Below are 19561 nucleotides of genomic sequence, written 5' to 3' on the forward strand. Positions count from 1 at the left end.
CCCCACCCTGGGCTATCCTTCCATCCCACTCACTCAGAAAGTGATAACTCTCTGGACTTTCTCCCCAGAGACATGGATCCTACCAAAGTCACTTACTCTGAGGGCTTCTTCCCTGAAGTCATTCCCCCAGTCTGGTTCTCCCCAGGCTGGATCCTTATTCCCAGCTTACCTTCAGGCTATTTGATTGGAGGCTAGCTTTTCCCAAGCCTGTCATAGAAGACTACTTCTCCACTGCTATCCTTTCCTTTCAGGCCCAGTCACAGGAAACAACCTCCCTCCTACAGCTTTCCTCCCCATCTTATTTCTCCCACCCCTTTATGGAATCATCCAACTCTCCCCGAGCTGGGTCTGATAATTGAATGGAGTCACCTGATTCCCAGTCAATCAGGATCAGTTGGGAGGTAACACCTTTCACAGGTGAAACTGAGACCAACTCCCCTTAAAGGACCAGCCAGCCTGTGACACACATACATAGCAACATGTATATATTTTAAAAATCCTACCAAAACAAAACACTCCACTGCACACACTTCCCTCCTCCCCCCCAGGGAAAAGATGACAAATGTTAGTCATGTTACTTAAAGCACTACTGGAAGGCATTCAGATACTACACTGATGAACGCAACGTAAGAACCTATGTAGATTACAACAGGCTTCTCTGGTGCCAAGACAGTCTTCAATATGAAGGAAGTCACAGTTACAGCACTATCCAGAGGCAGCAGCAAAGTCTGGGCACAGAGGGAACCCCATGATCAGCAGACTCTGAGGATGAAGCAAGCCATTCCCACACAAGAATAGCTAGAACCAGGCTTCAGAAGATCCTCTGACTTGGGGCTGAATGAAGATGCTGATCCTGTCATCAAAGGCTTCCATTTCTGAACTTTAGGGGACTTGGAAGCTGATGAAGACATACTGATTTCCTACACCGGAATGCGGCCTTGTCCCAACGATCTAGCTCGTAAGGCCTTCTACATAAGGAAGGCCAAAAGCAGAGTATGTCTGTCCTTTCAGACAGAAGATCTAAAGGCCTGATACAGTGAAAATTGGTCCAGGTAAACAGACTTCTGTGTGGTACATAAATTAGTGGATATGTGGGGTAGGAAACACAACATATACCCAGTCTTTTGCTCTGAGTTGGACATGACCAGTCAGAATCATCTTAAGAACTGGAATCCCCAATAGCCCAGGATCTAGTAAGACTACCTATATCTAATACAGCTTTAAATAATAAGCAAAAACTCTGAAAAAAAACAAAGATCTACAGCTAGCTGTGAAAAGAAAGGAACTGAGGTGGTTGGGAATGCATGCCCTCCTCATAACCTTGGCTCTGAATGTTTATATAGTCCCAGGGCACACAGGTTTCTTAGACGGTTCCTGAAACTCGGTGATGCCATGGAGGCCAGTCCCAAAATCAGGACTATGCAGAGGCTACCTTGAAGGAGAATGACTTTGTCATTAATTCTCTGTGTGACCTTGGATAAGTCACTTCCCCTTCTATAAATGCTGACCAACTTCTTATGGAACGGTGAGGATTAATGTCTGTAGAGCGATTGAAAGATGAAGATCACTATAGAAGTATTGAGTATTATTATTACCTGGAGCAGATGTAAAACAAAAGGGCTCTTAAACTGAAACAGCTAAAGTCTGAGAACTGCAGCCTCTTAGCTGCTTGGAGAAGCCCCTTCTGCCCCATTCACAGTCTCTCACCTACCCGGATTTCTCGGTTCTCCCTGTAACCTTCCTTCTCTTCAGTCTTCTCAAACAGTAGAACAACTCCTGGCCCAGCTGAGCATGCAAAACCTTTGGAATAAGCAGCAATGGCAGAGATTTGAGGCAATGAAGCCTGCTGTTGGCCAACAGCTTCACAGAGCATCTCACTGGAGAGATCAGGGGAACTGGCAGTAGGAAATTCAATGAGGCTAAAACAGGAAGAAAGTTATTACAATCAGCAACAACCAGAGAAACCCAATCTAGTCACAATTAGGTCAATATAGAAAAGCCTCCATTCATTCTTTCCCTAATAACACCTGAGGGACCTAGTTTCTGCTGTGAAGGATCTTTACCCATGAGATTTACTCTATCAGTAATAACCAGGAAGATTTACCTCTCAGATTCATGTGCCAGCTCATCCTTTTCCACTTCACTGGGAGGTTCTTTGCATTCTATACTTGTCTCCCAGCGCAGATCTCCAGACTCAAAGAGAAAGAGTTTGCCTGTGTCAGTGCCGACCATAACCCTGTCCTCGGTGAGCCAGACATGGGACAAGTAGTTTTGAGGCTCTCCCCTCTGAAAGTTGGTCTGTTTCAAGGTTCCCTCAGTGTATCTGAAAAGTTTAAAAATGCCATTTCCAGTGATACAAACCTGGGTGTTATCCTGGGGATTGAAGCTCACCTGGAAAGCAGAAAAGAGAGAAGTTATTTTTACACAACTATGTTCATGCATAGTACTTTACCAATAAATAAAGAGACATGACCCCTGCCCTAAAGAGCTTACAAAATAAGATACAGGACCACAAGGAATGACAAAAAAAGTCACAGAAATGTATGGGAAGGACAAAGATTACATCAGGAAGAGAGAAACTGTTGTACTTGCACATCCCGCATATTCCATTTTCCTCTTTTCTGAGTTGTACAGATAGCTTTTACGTATCATAATTATTTTTTATTAAATTAAAAGTTTTGCTGGATTTTTACTCCCTCAGAGGGCAGAAAGAGGTGACCAGCACTGGAAAGCTAACAGAAAGGAGGGGGATTTAAAGGACACAGAGGTATCTCTCCTCAAAGAAGAGAATAGACAGGGAACTGTAAGGATGAGAAAAGCAATTTACCATTTGGTATATTAAATATACTACTCAGCAAAACTGTGGGGTAGTGTGCTTCTTGGAAACCCTGAATGGAGAGATTATTAATTGACAGTGATACCAGGCAGAGTTTCTGTGTCCCAGGAAGTGCTATTCCTACACAATGTAGCTCTTTAATTTGCATAGTTATTGTTAATCCTGCTGAAAGGTGGAGGAGCAGAAAGAGATATTCCTTTGTGGAATGCTCATAGCAGGGTTTACCCAGAATGGCTTAGGCTCCTGCACTGAACCCTAACCCTCAGTTTCTCCTTCTTCCCCAGTTAATCAGACTTTACATTGCAGTTGTCTCTCTCAATAACCCTCCCCTCTCCAAGTGTCTAGTTTACTAACAAAGTTCAAAACACAAATCTTTCCCCCAATCTTTGTAGCTGGCTCACAATCCTTGGTGCAGGATTGTCCCTGTAAAAAATTTGATCTCTCTCAGGCCTTCTACTTAGGAACCCTAAAGAGTTATCACCTGCTGCCTGCCAGTCAGCTAGCCAGCCAGCCAGCCACTCTTTCTGACTGAACTCAGGCTGCCCTTATATTTCCCAGCAGATCTGATTTCTAATCACATACTCCCATCACATTACCCCTGCTGACATTCCCTTCACCTGGGAAGGTGAATTAAACTTGACACTGAAGAGGCAGAGTGCCAAGCCCATGAAAGGGCCAGCTCACCTGTGACATAGAGCAAAGAGTTTTCAGTCAACTCTTGCTGCTCTTGAGTCACAGAGTTCCCATGCTCCCTGATATTTCATGTTTTACACAAGCTTGCTAAAGAGTTTAGGATAAGCAATATGATTCCATATTTGCAAGTTGATTTTTGTTAGCTTTTTGTAAGTATTACAGATTTCAGGGTAATTCTTAAACATATTTTTCTTGAACACCCTCACAAAATTTATTTTTTTATTATTATTATTTTTATTTTTATTAACAGCACCATAGGTATGCATGATTCTAATGCCAATTAAAACCTGGCAGGATCCATCATGGATCAAACTGCAAGACTGAGGCCCAAATCAGCAAAAACAGATGGAGAGAAAATAACAAAAAAACAGGCTGCAGGTAAGGTAAGGATGAAATTTATGCAAAATAAAATCCTAATATTACTTTGTGTTGTGGTGTAACAATCACATTAGTTCCATTTTCTTGTTTCTGAATTTTTAAAAATATTTGTATTGCATTTACTTTTCAAAATCCTTTCATATGCAACCAGATCGGGGTGGGCAAACTTTTTGGCCTGAGGGATGCATCTGTGTATGGAAATTGTATGGCAGGCCATGAATGCCTGGTGAGGGAGGGGGACTCTATGGGGTGTATCATGGGGGGGCTCTATAAGTGATGTTACTGAGGTGAGGAGAGAGGGAACTCTTGGGGTGCGGCATGGGGGGGGCTCTACAGGGGTGGTACCGGGGACTCCTAGGGGCCCTGCTGGCAGTGACACCAAGGCGGCCGTATGCGGCACTGCCACGGGTGGAGGCACCCTAGGTGGGATGGGTGCGGCCCCTGGGCAGTTTCAAGGCTCTTGAGGATGGGGCCGTAGGAGACCAGGAGGGGATTTGACACGCTGCCGCATGGGGGCACGGGGCTGCCACGTAGGGGCGGGTTCCAATCCCGGAAACAGTGTGGTGAAGTCACACCTGCACAGTGTGGCTCTGCATGCCAGAAGATGGTGCTCATCAAGGGAATTCAACTCCCACCTGTTCATGCTCTCTGTATGTGTATATATATATCTCCTCAAAATATGTTCCACTCTATATGCATCCGAAGAAGTGGGCAGTAGCCCACGAAAGCTTGTGCTCTAATAAATTTGTCACTCTCTGAGGTGCCACAAGTACTCCTGTTCTTTTTGCGGATACAGACTAACACGGCTGCTACTCTGAAACCTGTCATCAAGGGAATTGTGAGTCGGGGGCTGGGGAGCGCCGGGCAGGCAGGCGGAGCGGGGCAAGCTCCCAACCCCGCTCCTCGGCGGGAGCTCGAGGGCTGGATAAAAATGTCGGACAGGCTGGAATCAGCCCACAGGCCGTAGTTTGCCCACCCCTGAACTAGATAGTTCATCTGTTCTCCACACAGGAACATACATGGCTCATCTACTTCAGTATCCTCTCCTATCTCAGACAGTGACCAACACCATATGACTCAGAGGCAAATCCAGAACCCCACAATAAGTAGATGTGGTGTAATCTGCCCCATCAAGGTCTTCTTTTGATCATCAAGTGATCCATCCCCTGTCGTTTATTCCCAGCTTCTGGCAAACAGAGGCTAGGGACACCATTCATGCCCATCCTGGCTAATAGCCATTGATGGACCTATCCTCCATGAATGTATCTAGTTCTTTTTTGAATCCTGTTATGGCCTTTTTGAACCCTATTATGGTTCAGGAAACTGATTTAAATAATTAATTTTCATCTTGTGTTGAATTTGTACTTTTTATTGATTCTCATTGGTTGATAACCATTAAACCATGTTGCTTTGCAACTAAATACACCCTTACACTAAATTTGGTACTACTTTTTGCTAATCAGGACAATACCCTATAACTATCTCTATCAACATTTAAGCAGTTTCAAAAAGTGTGAGGGCTATGGCCCCTCTGCCCCGCCCTCTGGTTCAGGTGCCACTGCTGTAAGATATGAATACATCATCCTGCTTCTTTCCAAATACATAACAAATATTAATTGAATACTTCTCCTTGTTCTGCATCATGACCGACAATTTCACTATCATTGTCTAGTATTAGACATAAGATTTAGCTTAGCTGATCTCTTTAGCTTTCCTTATCAATTGTCTGCATTTCCTAATTTCAAATTTGTACTCATTGTTCTAAACTGCTCCATTTTCCCATCAGTTATATATTATATGTAAATTTATATCTCATTGCTGTTTTCCCTTATCCTCTTTTTAAAACTTATTTCATTATTGTAGTATGAGGATATGGGGGCATCTTATATAGCATATTTTAAACCTCCCAATTATCATTCACATTTTTCCCTTCCACCCAGTTTTGCTCATGGTTGCTTTCAGGTTTGAGAAATTGGCAATTTTAAAGCACTAAGTATATCTATATCTATATTGCTGGCTAGGATTGAATTGTTTTCACATAACCAATGAAATTAGATAGTAATCACCTGCACCCAAGCAACCATCAATTTTTATGTCAGTGATTAGTTCATCTTTATCCATCAGAATGAGATCTAATATAAAATTACTTTTTGTGTTAGAAAGCCAGCATCTATTATTTTTAGAACTCCAAGAATGTTTTACTAGAGGTAAAACGAGACATCCAGCATGTCCTCCAGCATGAAATTCCCCATGACAATGCATTTTTTCTTTCTAACATTATAGATAAATGTTTAAGGAGCTGCTTATCCTGGTCCCTTGTCTGATGTGGTCTCTATAAGGAATCCCCACCATATCCCATCTTGTGATTTAATACATTAGAACATTTATCCATAAGCCTTCCAGGTCCTGTTCTTCTGAAATATCAATAACTCTAAAGCAGGTAATTGGCTCTTTGATGTAGAGTGCCACCACCCCCTTCTGTCCATTTTATCTTTCCTAAATATAGAATATCACTGTTTTATGGGATTTTATGTTAGTTTTTCCCCTTGCTTGGAGGCTTACATGTGGGACATACCAGATGATTATTTGAGGCTTTTGTCTCTAGTTATTTTTTTCCTTTTGGGTTTTTACCCCTCTTTGACATAGTCTGAGTGGTTCGCCTACTGTTCTGACAAATGCTTTATTACTTTATTATTTACAAAATTTTAAAAAACAAATTATAGAGACATTTTTAGGAGGAGAAGTTGTTGCCTAACCTCAATTATCATAGAAAAAGTTGGCTTATGTAAACTATACATTATCTGGTGTAGAATGTTTCTATTCTCATCTGTCCCAGGATGTCACCCAGTTAGGTGAATGTAGTGTTGGTGTGCTTATACAGGGACAACTGGAAGAAATGGTTTCTTTTACAGGACAGTGATTTTGTTATGCTTATGCACTCTAACAGAGGTTACCAGAAAAGGGGATTCCAGTTATAGGACAGCATTTTTTCTCTGCCCAGGCAGTTTCTCCAATGTTACCTGATAGACAGGGTTGTTCTGGATGTCAGCTTTGACAATTGCCATCATTCTCTGCTTCTCCCACATCCAATAGGCAAGGTTTGACTCGGGTGGTCCGGTCTGGGCCACCAGATACTTAGAATCAGGAGAAAAGGCTAGGCTGACAAATTCCTGAACAGGGAAGTCAAAGACACTAAGTACTTTCCGCTTTTTACATGGGACAGATGACAATTCATAAATTGTGATAGTGGGTTTCTCTTGCACTATCTCAGAGATGGCCAGGTAGCGTCGATTTGGACTCATGGCCAATGCTAACATCCCCTGACTCTTCTCAGATCCTGTCAAGCAGAGAGAGAGAGAGAGAGAGAGACTCTATTAACCCAAGTGGGAAGGAAGATGATGTTGTGCAGGAAGTCAAATGTACATAATTAAACGCCAAAAAATATATTGGAGTGCTAAGATTTCATAGATAAACATTCAAAAATCAGGAAATGTCAGAGTTAAGGTTGCCCATGCAAATTCTGCTTCTTGTGTGTATGTAACACCGACAGACCCCAGTTGTTTGCAGGTGGGATCAAACCTGGGAACTTCAGAGTTAAATGCATGAGCCTCTACTGCATGAGCTAAAAGCCATATGGCTATTAGCTAAGGCTGTAGAGCAGACTCATTATAAGTGGTCTCGGTGCCACTAGATGGGACAGAACACTACACATAGGAGGTGTGTGTATTACACATATACATGGAGGCTATGTCTACACTTGCGACTTACATGCCTACATGTGCACCGTTGTGCCATAACCCCTCTGTTATCCACATCTGAACTCTTGAATCATGTGTGAGAAAGCTAGCACACATGAAGGGTGTGGGTATGTATATGCCTCCGCAGTGGCATGGTCCCATATTCCTGCTACACTACAGTGTGGATGAGTGTAAGGGATGTGTTACAGGTCCCAAGTTTCAGTAGTCCTCCAGGCCCATTCCCCTAATGCATTGAAGCCTTTCCTGCCTAACCCTTACTCAATGTATAAAGGTTCGGGGCCCTCTGTTAACATAGACCATGTTCCCAGAGCAGCTGCCTGGTCCACCAAGCACATCCAGGTGCTCATCAAAGTGTGGTCGGAGTATAACATACTCCACAACTTCATCTGGAGCAGCTAGAAGATTCCCCTGTACCGGAAAATTTCACGGAGGCTGGAGGAGGTGAGCATTTACTAGACTCCATTCCTGAGGCTCCTGTACTAGAAGGTGAAGAACTCGAACAGTCACTCGAGGAGGGACCCTTGTGCACATCCATGTTGGACCAGATACTCTCCAGGGCTCCTAGTACAGAGCCTGAAATGGCTCACAACTCCCAGGGTGAGGAGGCAGCAGGGACCTCAGAGCAAGTGCCAGAGGAAGCCTAGGAGACCCAGAAGAAGAGGATCAAGTGATTTTAAACCTTTCTCTAGCAGAGCAAACCCCATTCCCCAAGCCAAAGAGCCAAAGGAGGACCCCAAGCTGCAGCAGGAATCAAAATCCAAGGCTGGTAAGTTTTACAATGGACCCTCACCCTCCCTGCCAATATCTCCTCTTGGTCTGGTGCTATATGTCTGAAACCCAGTCCCCACAGTGCGCCACCCTGAAAGCAAGACAGGGCAATAAAGCAATGATTTTATTGAAATTCCATTAACCACTCCTACAAATTTAGCTGAAGCTATACCAAAGATTATTAATAAACTGTCATTATGCCTCCGTGTCTGTGCATTTCTCAGCCAGCATGCTGTCAGCAATAGTCCTGAGCCACGTGGACCAGGTGAAAGGGAGGAAAGATCTGGGTTTGGAAAGGGCCCATTGGGATAGGACAGTTGTAGAAAATGTATGCTTATTCAAAAATTAAAAAAAACAACAACCCACCCTCCCCTTCCCCTTGCCTTCCTGTCCCTTTACAAAGGGAAATGTGCAGAAGGCTGGTGTGGGAAGGGGTGAATTGGTTAGGTAAATGAACCCTTTGGTTGTCTGAGGAACATCACAGCAGTCCTTTCTCCATGTGAACATTAGAAATGTCTTTTACCATTCGCAGTTCCTGGTGCCTGGATACTCTCTGCTTTGAGCCATGCTGCAGAAGCTGGAAGAAATGGGGGTGGATCAAGGATCAGCTCTGGCGGTTGCACAAACACAGGGCCATGCCCCTTTGCACTGGAGAGTGGCTTTCCATGTTTACTGGAAAGTTCAGGGAACAAAATAAAGTTTCGGTGTGACTCTTTCTTTCCCTGTCCCTCCCCCTGCTCTTGGCTGGACACAGGGGCCAGACTTTCTGGCAATGCAGGGTGGGGAAGGTTAGGGGGTGGTGGGGATTCTTAGTGGTTTGCTTTTCCTTTTCCATGAGAACTCCATCTGCTAGCTTAGAATACAATAAATTTCCTCTTGAATTGCATCCCAGTCCTGTAAGCATATTTCAGCAATTTTTTGGTGTAGCAGAAATTCAAACTGGTTCTTCAGGTTCAACAGCAGTGCAAATATGCTTAGTCCACCTTCATTCAGCAATATGTAGAGGGGTGACCATTACCAGAAATATCTCTCTGGGATGGACTGCCAGCTCTCCCCCATAGGACTGGAAAGCCAACCCTCTTTTCCATTCTAGTACCTTGAAAATGGCTATGTTCTCCAAATGATGGGCCACCTTTAAGAAATAAATTGGTAACTGATAACCTAGCCCCTGAAACCATAACCATACTGGCCCCTTAATACAGTGCAAGCATTATATTTTTTTAAAAACATTACTACAGGTATTTTACCATTATTAACCTCTGCTCCTTCCTCGGGGGCTGCAAAAGTTGCCTGACAACGAAGAAGGCATCAGAAGTCGCATTTTCTGAAATGTTAAAATTATCAATATTGTGGCCATCAGCAGCACAGCTATGTTATGTGTGGGGATTTTTTACCTTCCTTCAAAGGAAAAGGGTAGTATAATGGTACCCTTGTGTTTGAATTGGCAGGACCTTCTGCTGCAAAGAAGGAAACCATTCTACAAGGAGGGCAGAAGCAGCACTCCAGAGACAGCAGAGGCAGACAGAGAAGGACTTGCTTATTGCCATGGACAGAAAGAACCAAGCACAATTTGAGTTCCTCAAGGCACAGAAGGATTAGGTTCTTAGGCAGGAGGCACTGATGAACCAGTTCCTGGAGCAGGATGCACGCCATGGGGAATGGGAGTATGCCCAAAAAGAATTGGCTCATTCCCTAATACAATCACTCATTCAACTGGCAGTGGAACGCATTCAGGACCTGCCTGCTACCTTGGTTGCTGCTCTTTTTTGAGAAAACCAGCTATAATTTCTGCTACATGGCTTATGGCAACAACCTGTGGATAGATGACAGTACTGATTGCCTGGCAAACCTGTATAACCATCACCCCAAGAGTGGACTCCCCAACCTCATCCTGGTTTGCAACTGACTGATAGCTGTCAGATGTTGCTAGCTTCCAAAGGCAATAGCCAATCGTTTCTGCATACATATGGGTTTCTGAAAACAAGTGGTCTGGCACTGGAGAGTGGGTGTAAGCTCCTTGCACAGGTCCATGAAGGCCTGGATCCTCATTTGGAAGTTTTGAAGCCAGTAGTCATTATCCAAAGTTTTCAAAACAATGTGCTCCCACCACACTGATTCTCCTGGATTGGAAATTGGGCATACTGTGGCAATACTGTCAGTGACAATATTTGTTCTATGGGACTACCGTGAATTATCACTCACCTTCTTGGTCAGCCATCTTCGGTGTGTCAGAAAGCTCTGGCCTGATTCCATCAAGTATCTAGTGAATTTGGTACTGCACCTCATGAACATTTTTCCCATGACAAGTAGCAGCAGAAGAACCACATCAGCCAGGACTTGCTCCTGGTTTTCCAGCAGAAGGGAGAGGTGAGCGGGACCTGCCATCACAAAATGTTTGAAGGCAGGAGACAGTTCTAGCAATACACAGCAAGGGAATTCGTAGAGTGTCTCCTGTTATGCACAATACTCTGGGATATTGTCCCTGAAATGGCAGCACTAACATGGCAAACCCACAAGGGGAAGTGTGGACGAGGGTATACATGTGCACCCATGCCGAGAACAGCATATGTGGACACGCGGTCCATGCACTAGCAGTACATCGACAACTACCTATGAATGCTCGCAAGTGTAGACATAACCTAAGTTACAGACTTTGACTACACAATCACATACTAATTTCTCAAATACACTAGTTCATCACATTTTTTCTATAACCTTAGATACACATATCTAGCATCTTGTAACATTGTTTTCTTTCCTATATACTGTTATTTTCATCTTTCATGTTTTTATTTGTGTTACTGTTTATCATTTTGTATTGTATAAAAGTTTTCCATTTTATCTTTGACTTAGAGTAAAACTCTCATTAACTCCGATGGGGTCAGGATTTCACCCTGATAATTTTTACATACATTATGATTTCTTTAAGGAATTTTTTTTAGTAATTTGGTCAGCATGCATTTTACAAGGTATTTTTCCTCCTTTGGAGACAAATATACTTCTGGACAGTAATTTATTTTAGAGACACAATACTCTCTCCTTAGTTAAGGTTTCAACTAGGTCCCATAATAAACCTTAACTTTTGCCCATCCATTGTTAGAGGTTGTCTACAAGGTTCATTAGTCTGCACTAGTGAGATGTAAACTTTAGTGAGCACTGGGGAGTCGTGCATTAACTGGCCCATGTGGACTCTACCAGCACACACTAAAGTTTTCTAGTGTGCGTTAATGTAGTCCTGTTTTAAACAGTACTACAAGCACGTAGAGATAAAATCAGAAAGGCTTAAACAGAAAATGAGTTTCACCTGGCAACAGGAATTTCCCTACACCCATCCAGGGGTGTGTGTGTGTGTACACCCCCCTCAGAATTTCCCCAACACCCCCCGCCCCGGTGTTATGAACTAGTTACATGCAGTGTTGCCAATTTAGTAATTGTTTGGAAATTTGAATTGAAATTGAAACATTAATACACACTGTGGCAAACCCAGGACTCATAGACTTTAAGGTCAGAAGGGACCATTATGATCATCTAGTCTGACCTCCTGCACAATGCAGGCCACAGAATCTCACCCACCCACTCCTGTAACAAATCCATAACCTATGCCTGAGTTATTGAAGTCCTCAAACCATGGTTTAAAGACCTCAAGGTGCAGAGAATCCTCCAGCAAGTGACCAGTGCCCCACACTGCAGGGGAAGGCAAAAAACCTCCAGGGCCTCTGCCTATCTGCCCTGGAGGAAAATTCCTTCCCGACCCCAAATATGGCGATCAGTTAAACCCTGAGCATGTGGGCAAGACTCACCAGCCAGCACCCAGGAAAGAATTCTCTGTAGTAACTCAGATCCCACCCCATCAAACATCCCATCACAGACCATTGGACATATTTACCTGCTAATAATCAAAGATCAATTAATTGCCAAAATTAGGCTATCCCATCATACCATCCCCTCCATAAACTTATCAAGCTTAGTCGTGAAGCCAGATATGTCTTTTGCCCCCACTACTCCCCTTGGAAGGCTGTTCCAGAACTTCACTCCTCTGATGGTTAGAAACCTTCGTCTAATTTCAAGTCTAAACTTCCTAATGTCCAGTTTATATCCATTTGTTCTTGTGTCCACATTGGTACTAAGCTTGAATAATTCCTCTCCCTCCCCAATATTTATCCCTCTGATATATTTATAAAGAGCAATCATATCTCCCCTCAGCCTTCTTTTGGTTAGGCTAAACAAGCCAAGCTCTTTGAGTCTCCTTTCATAAGACAGGTTTTTCATTCCTCGGATCATCCTAGTAGCCCTTCTCTGAACCTGTTCCAGTTTGAATTCATCCTTCTTAAACATGGGAGACCAGAACGGCACACGATATTCCAGATGAGGTCTCACCAGTGCCTTGTATAATGGTACTAACACCTCCTTATCTTTACTGGAAATACCTCACCTGATGCATCCCAACACCGCATTAGGACAAACAGCTACAAAGGGGGTGAGGGTAGTCATTAGTCCCAGGGCGTTAAAAGGCCTCTCCCAATCCACTGAGGAGAGATAACCACGGGAAATAAGGTGCAGCTGGAAAAGGGTTACCAGGGAACTAATTAGGTTTAGCTGGCTCCAACTGCTTGAGACCTTTTTAAACCCTCCCTGGGGGGAGGGGAAAGAGAGTGAGAGAAGCAGGGAAGCTACCAGTAAGCTAGGTGCAGCAAGGCTCTGAACCTTTCCAGCAAGGAAGGCTGCACTCTGTCCCCAGAAGGGAAGAAAAACAAGCACAAGGGACTGAGTGAGGGAAGGAATAGCCAGACCCTGTGCTACCTATGAGGATTTGCTTTGCCCAAGCCTGAGTCTCCAAGGCTAAAAAGAACTGAGCCTGCTGAGGAGAAGAAGGTACTTTGCCACAACACTTTAAAAGCATATAAAGTGTATGATTAAAATACGTGTATCTGAAAAAGTATAATAGATTTGAAAAGTATGAACATAGACTAGCTTCCTTATACAGCTGTTGTTTTTTATGACAATGTCAGTGCATTCATTTCGGTGATGTTAGCCAACCTAATAATTTCAAATGATGATTTGTAAGCAAAGCCTAATTGAGCTCTCCCTGACAGCTAGCGATGGGCTGGGGGGAAAGGCTTCAGGACCAGACTGTATTTACATTTACACCTAATCTACCTAAAAAAGAAGAACAGGAGTACTTGTGGCACCTTAGAGACTAACAAATTTATTAGAGCATAAGCTTTCGTGGACTACAGCCCACTTCTTCGGATGCATCCGAAGAAGTGGGCTGTAGTCCACGAAAGCTTATGCTCTAATAAATTTGTTAGTCTCTAAGGTGCCACAAGTACTCCTGTTCTTCTTTTTGCGGATACAGACTAACACGGCTGTTACTCTGAAACTAATCTACCTAGGCATCCAAGAAACAAGATCTGTGTTGCCCAAGTGATAGATTTTGGCTGGGGTTGGGTTACATATCACTTGAATGTGCAGGGGGGGGAAAGAGAGGAAATGTTATTCTTATGGTATGAGTAAAGGGTAGTAGAACTGTACTTAGCCTGTGCTGATTGAGAGCATCACGAGAGAGGGTGGGGACCAGGTGTTTTGCCTGATGGTCTGCCTGAGTCACAAGTACTATTTGACCTGCCCCTCTCCACTGTTTAAAGATAGAGCTGATTAGGCTCCATAGATAGCCTTTTGTTTTGTTAAGTGACTGCTACAGCTGAAATTACTGATAATCAGGTCTAAGTGCTGAGACCTGCTGTGGGATAGTGTTTCTGTGGAAGAGATGGCCCAGTCTGCACTAGCAGCGAGGTTCCCACACTGAGAGCTCACCTGAAATCACTGAGAGCCGGTTGGAACCTGAAGAGACCAACTCGCAGCAGTCACAGTGGCAGGTGGCAGCAGAAGGTGACAGCACAGGGCCATTGGCAACAGAGCGATGGAGTGAATGGTGGTACAACAAACAGTGGCCAAAGCGAACAGTGAGCAGCTGGAGGAATGAACAAGGTGCCTTCTTGCCCCCCACCTGGGAGGTGAACTCATGTGACAGCACCTCTGAACTTTGAGTCTCCACTGACCAAGGACAACACTGCTGAGTGTTAATGAGGTGTTAAGAATGCTGGAGGATGCTACAAACAGCCTCTGACTCATGGCTGCTATGACACTACAGGCACATGTGACCAGGTCACCTGGTATGGGACTCCATCTTGGGATACCAGTGTTTTTCCACTGACTGATGTGGGAACCAAGCTTTGAAACACAGGGTTTCCGCCATATGCTAAAGCTGCATAAGGCAGGAGAGTGACATCATCGTAGTTCTTCACTGACTCCCCGCCCAATGAGACTCCTGGAAACACCTGATGAACAAAGACTGAACTGCGGGGAAGTGCTGGACCCAGGCTAAAGGGATTTTTAGCCTGTGAAAGAAACCCTGGGGGATTCCAAGCTGTAAATTAGTGCAGCTTGCTCCTTAAGAGTCTGAAGCCTGCTTGCATCACCATTTAGGGTAAAAATTTGCTATTCGTATCCGATCTATGTACAGTAAAAGCTGTTTTATCTGGCACTTCATCAATCGGAAAGCTCTGTAAACCAGCATTTCTGATCTTTGTTGAAATTCCAGTTAAACCAGCACCAAACGGACTATAATCTGGCATGTTGGGGGACTCGGGTGCCGGTAAGTGAAAAATGCCAGTTAACTAAGAGGGAGGGAGTTTGGATGTGGGAGGGGGTGTGAGGCTGGAGGTTGGGGAGCTGGAGGAGGTGCAGACCGTGGGCTCTGGGAGGGAGTTTGGGTGCCAGAGGGGGCTCGAGGCAGTGGGTTGGGACGCAGGAGGGGGTGCAGGGTGCCGGATCTGGGGGGCACTCACCTCGGGTGACTCCCCGCAAGCGGTGACCTGTCCTGGCTGCTTCTAGGTGGAGGTGCAGCAGGCAGCTCCGCACCTCCCCCACCCCACCCCGAGTGCCAGCTCTGCAGCTCCCATTGGCTGGAAACTGCGGCCCATGGGAGCTGCAGGAGGCGGCGCCTGCAGGCAGAGAAGCACACAGAGCCGCCTGCCATGCCTCCACCTTGGAGCAGCCGGGACAGGTCACTGCTTGCAGGGAGCCACCCAAGGTGAGCACCCCCCGGATCTGGTACCTCGCACCCCCTCCTGTGCCCCAACCTGCTGCCCTGAGCCCCTTCCTGCACCCTAACTCCCTCCCAGAGCCTGCGCCCTGCACCTCCTCCTGTGACCCAACCCCCAGCCTCACACCCCCTCCCGCACCCAAACTCCCTACCTCTTCGTTAACCGGTATTTTTCACTTACCGGCACCCGATTCCCCCAACATGCCGGATAAACCAGCTTTTACTGTAGCATATCAAGCTTAGTTTGCGTGTTTTATTTATTTGCTAGTAATCTTCTTTGATCTGTTTGCTATCCCTTATAATCAATAAAGTGTTTTTGTAGTTAATAAACTTTTTTGTTTTGTCTAAAACCAGTGTGTGTGGAAATCCTAACTTGGGACTGAAAGCTGTTGTATATTTTCTCTCCACACTGAGGGATAGGGGAGAATTTCATGAGCTTATGCTGTACTGTTCTCTGTGCAGTGCAAGATGATATAATTTTGGGTTTACACTTCAGAGACTAAGTGCATGCCTTAGGAACTGGGAGGTGCCCTAGCTGTGCCTCCCCATGCAGAGCTGATCACAGCATCTGTATGTAACTGCAGTTGGGTGTGTCCCTACCTGTATTTGTGCAGGCTGGAGCCTGGGAGAGGGCTTGGCAGGCTGGTCACAGCAGTATAGTGTAAAGAGAGCCCAGGCTGGTGGGTCAGGGGGGTTCAGTGGTACCCCAGTTCCAGGTGGCACCCCGGGGGGGAACCCATCACAGTAATATCTTTTATTGAACCAATTTTTATTGGAGAAAGAGACAAGCTTTCAAGTGCCACAGAGCTCTTCTTCAGGTCTGTGAAAGGTAATCAAAGTGCCACAGCTAAATACAAGATGGAACAAATTGTTAGGCATAACAAAGTACTCTACTTAGGAAGGAACAATCAGTTGCACATACACAAAATGGGAAATGACTGCCTTGGAAGGAATACTGCAGAAAGGAATCTAGGGGTCCTAGTAGATCAGAAGCTAAATATGAGTGAGCAGTGTAACACTGTTGTAAAAAAAGCAAACATAATTCTGGGATGTATTAGCGAGAGTGTTGTAAGCAAGACATGAGAAGTAATTCTTCTGCTCAACTCCTCACTGGTCAGGCTTCAACTGGAGTATTGTGTCTGGTTCTGGGTGCCACATTTCAGGAAAGATTTGGAGAAAATCCAGAGAAGAGCAACAAAAATGATTAAACGTCTAGAAAACATGACCTATGAGGGAAGACTGAAAAAATTGGGTTTATTTAGTCTGGAGAAGAGAAGACTGAGGAGGGGAACAAGATAACAAGTTTTCAAGTACATAAAAGGTTGTTACAAGCAGGAGAGTGGTAAACTGTTCTCATTAACCTCTGAGGACAGGACAAGAAGCAATGGTCTTAAATTGAAGCAAGGGCGGTTTAAGTTGGACATTAGGAAAAACTTCCTGACTGTCAGGGTGGTTAAGCACTGGAATAAATTGCCTAGGGAGGTTGTGGAATCTCCATCATTGGAGACTTTTGAGAGCAGATTAGACAAACACCTGTCAGGGATGGTCTAGATAATAATTAGTTCTGCCATGAGTGCAGGGAATTGGACTCTATGAACTCTCAAGGTCCCTTCCAGTCCTATGATTCTATGATATTAGGAAATACTTTCTAACTATAAGAGTAGTCAAATTCTGAAGTAGACTTCCAAAGGATGTTATGGAATCTCCATCACTGAAGGTTTTTAAGAACAAGTTAGACAAATACCTGTTATGAATGTTCTAGATGTATTTGGTCCTGCCTCAGCACAGAGGGCTGAACCTGAGGACCTCTTGAGGTCCCTTCCAGCCCTACATTTCCATGGTTAAAATACACTAGGGAACTTTTAGGGCATACCAACAGGGTCCACATGGGCCAGTTAGTGCATGACACATTAATGCACATTAGAATTGACACCTCTCTGGTGTACACTAGTGCTTACCATGTAGACAAGTCCTTAGCTTCTCACAAAAATATTTTTCAGAGTAGCAGCCGTGTTAGTTTGTATCCGCAAAAAGTAAAAATATTCTTGTGGCTTCTTCCATGCTGTCCCTTTTACACTGAATGCCCTCCCTGAAGTCACTTGCATTTCCTTTAGATCCCTTCTCAAGACCTACCTTTGCTGTCATGACTAGAAGAAATGAGCCAATTAATGATGAGTAGACTGGGAACAGTTGACTCTTTATGTATAATATTTAAAAAATCCTAATATGTTTGTATTGTTATGCAATGGTCTGCCTATTAATTGGTGCTTCCCAGTGGCAGCACATCACTGGTGGTCCAAGACCTGCACTATCTGTTAGAACAGATTTTGAAGGAAAGAATAATTAAGAACTATGGAGATAAATGGGATAAAATGCAATATGTTTACCAAAGGTAGATCATGCCAAACTAACTTGATACATTTCTTTGATATTCTGATCTTTGTCTAAAGAATCTATTATCAAACAAGAACTGGATGACCTAGAGAACTGGGGTAATAGAAATGGCATGAAATTTAATAATACAAAGTGTAAGGTCATGCACTTTGGGACTAATAAATTAATACAAAAAAATTCAGCTGTAAATTGGGGAAACCTCAGTTGGAAATGACAGAGGAGGAGAGAGACCTGAGCATATTAGTTGATCACAGGATAACTATGAGCCACTGATATAATAGGGCAGTGGAAAAGGCAAATGCGATCTTTGGATGCACCAGATGAGGTATCTCTAATAAAGATAAGGAAGTAACACCATTGTACTAGGCACTTGTAAGACCTCATCTGGAATTCTGTGTGCAATTCTGGTCACTCATGTTCTAAAGAGATTAATTCAAACTAGAACAGGAGCAGAGAAGGGCTACTAAGATGATCACAGGAATGGGGAGCCTATCTTAAGGAGAGGAGGCTAAAAAAGCTTGTTTTGTTTAGGCTATCAAAATGAAGATGGAAAGGAGATATGATTAAGACACGATTATGTCACAGATGTCACGGAATCTGTGACTTCCATTGAGCTCTGTGACATTTTCTGGCCCCGGGCTGGAGCTTCAACCCCCCCGTCCAGAGCTCCCAGCCCCGACCCTGGTGGGGGGGATCCTGCAGCTGCCCAGCCAGAGGTGGCGGCAGGGGAACCCCCCACAGCTGCCCAGTCGCGCCGAGCAGTGGGGGGACCCTGCAGCTCCCGGATTTGTACACTGAATGAGGTAAGGATCCTGTAGAACAAATAGAATGTGAACATGTAATTGAAGAGTGTATCATGCTCTATATGTACAAGAATTAAGATTGTACAAACAATGTTAATACTGGCATTTCCTAATTTATGAATGTTTCACTTTGCAACCTTATTTTTTAACACTGTTTTAATGGTATGTCATATACATATATTGATTGCATCACTCTTCCCACTCTTTTTATATTACCTGTCCTCTTAGGCCCAACTCTGCAACCACTTCAGCACAGATCAAAGGGAAACCAAATCAACAGGACTACTCATGTGAACAACTTACAGGAGTGTATAAAGCTCCAGTGGGTGAGACACACTCCATCTGTGCGAGTAGGGACAGCCGCACTGTGTCTGTGAGAGGGAAGGGGTGTTACCTTGGATGAATTTCTGCCATTTCTGCTCTAGATGGTATTTCACACAGCTGTTCCCCGAGGGATATATTATTATCTGTTCATCAAAGTAACAAACATTGTTTGCGACTCGAGAGCGGAGTCCAAAGATGTGGAGAGACTGAGCCACAATCACGGACATGGTGTCCCCGATGCTGCGGGTTCTGCTGGGAGAGAGATACAGGGCCTAAGACAGACACCCCCTGGCCCCTCACTTCCCGACCACCGCCCGCACCAACGGCTCCCTGCTCTCTCGCTTCGCCCCACCACGTCAGGCTCCCTTCTCCGCGCCACCTTCGCCACCGGCTCCTCGCTTCAGCCCCCTCTTCCCGTCACCCTCCCTCCTCGCGCCCCCGCCCGTTCCCCACATACCGCAGCGCTCCCTGCGATCCTCTGCGCCTCAAGGCTTGTTGCCAT

The 19561-nt window shown here is 44.6% G+C and overlaps 1 protein-coding gene across 3 annotated transcripts in view; it reads right to left on the reverse strand.

Annotated features, from left to right (window-relative positions):
* The window catches only part of CFAP57 (cilia and flagella associated protein 57), a 145402-nt gene extending 125848 nt beyond the window's left edge, over positions 1–19554 (reverse strand). For 2 of the 3 annotated variants that reach the window (XM_054038478.1, XM_054038480.1), the window contains exons 1-5: positions 19517–19554; positions 19130–19308; positions 6928–7244; positions 2105–2391; positions 1712–1919 (exon numbers count right to left, since the gene is read on the reverse strand). In XM_054038478.1, coding sequence (XP_053894453.1) covers positions 1712–1919; positions 2105–2391; positions 6928–7244; positions 19130–19286 — 969 coding nt within the window. In that variant the 5' untranslated portion in view covers positions 19287–19308; positions 19517–19554. The other variant, XM_054038479.1, reaches the window with a different exon arrangement.
* Between the last annotated feature and the right edge of the window lie 7 nt (positions 19555–19561).

Source organism: Malaclemys terrapin, chromosome 8 (genome assembly GCF_027887155.1).
Source record: "Malaclemys terrapin pileata isolate rMalTer1 chromosome 8, rMalTer1.hap1, whole genome shotgun sequence".
In the NCBI taxonomy this organism is placed as follows: domain Eukaryota; kingdom Metazoa; phylum Chordata; order Testudines; family Emydidae; genus Malaclemys; species Malaclemys terrapin.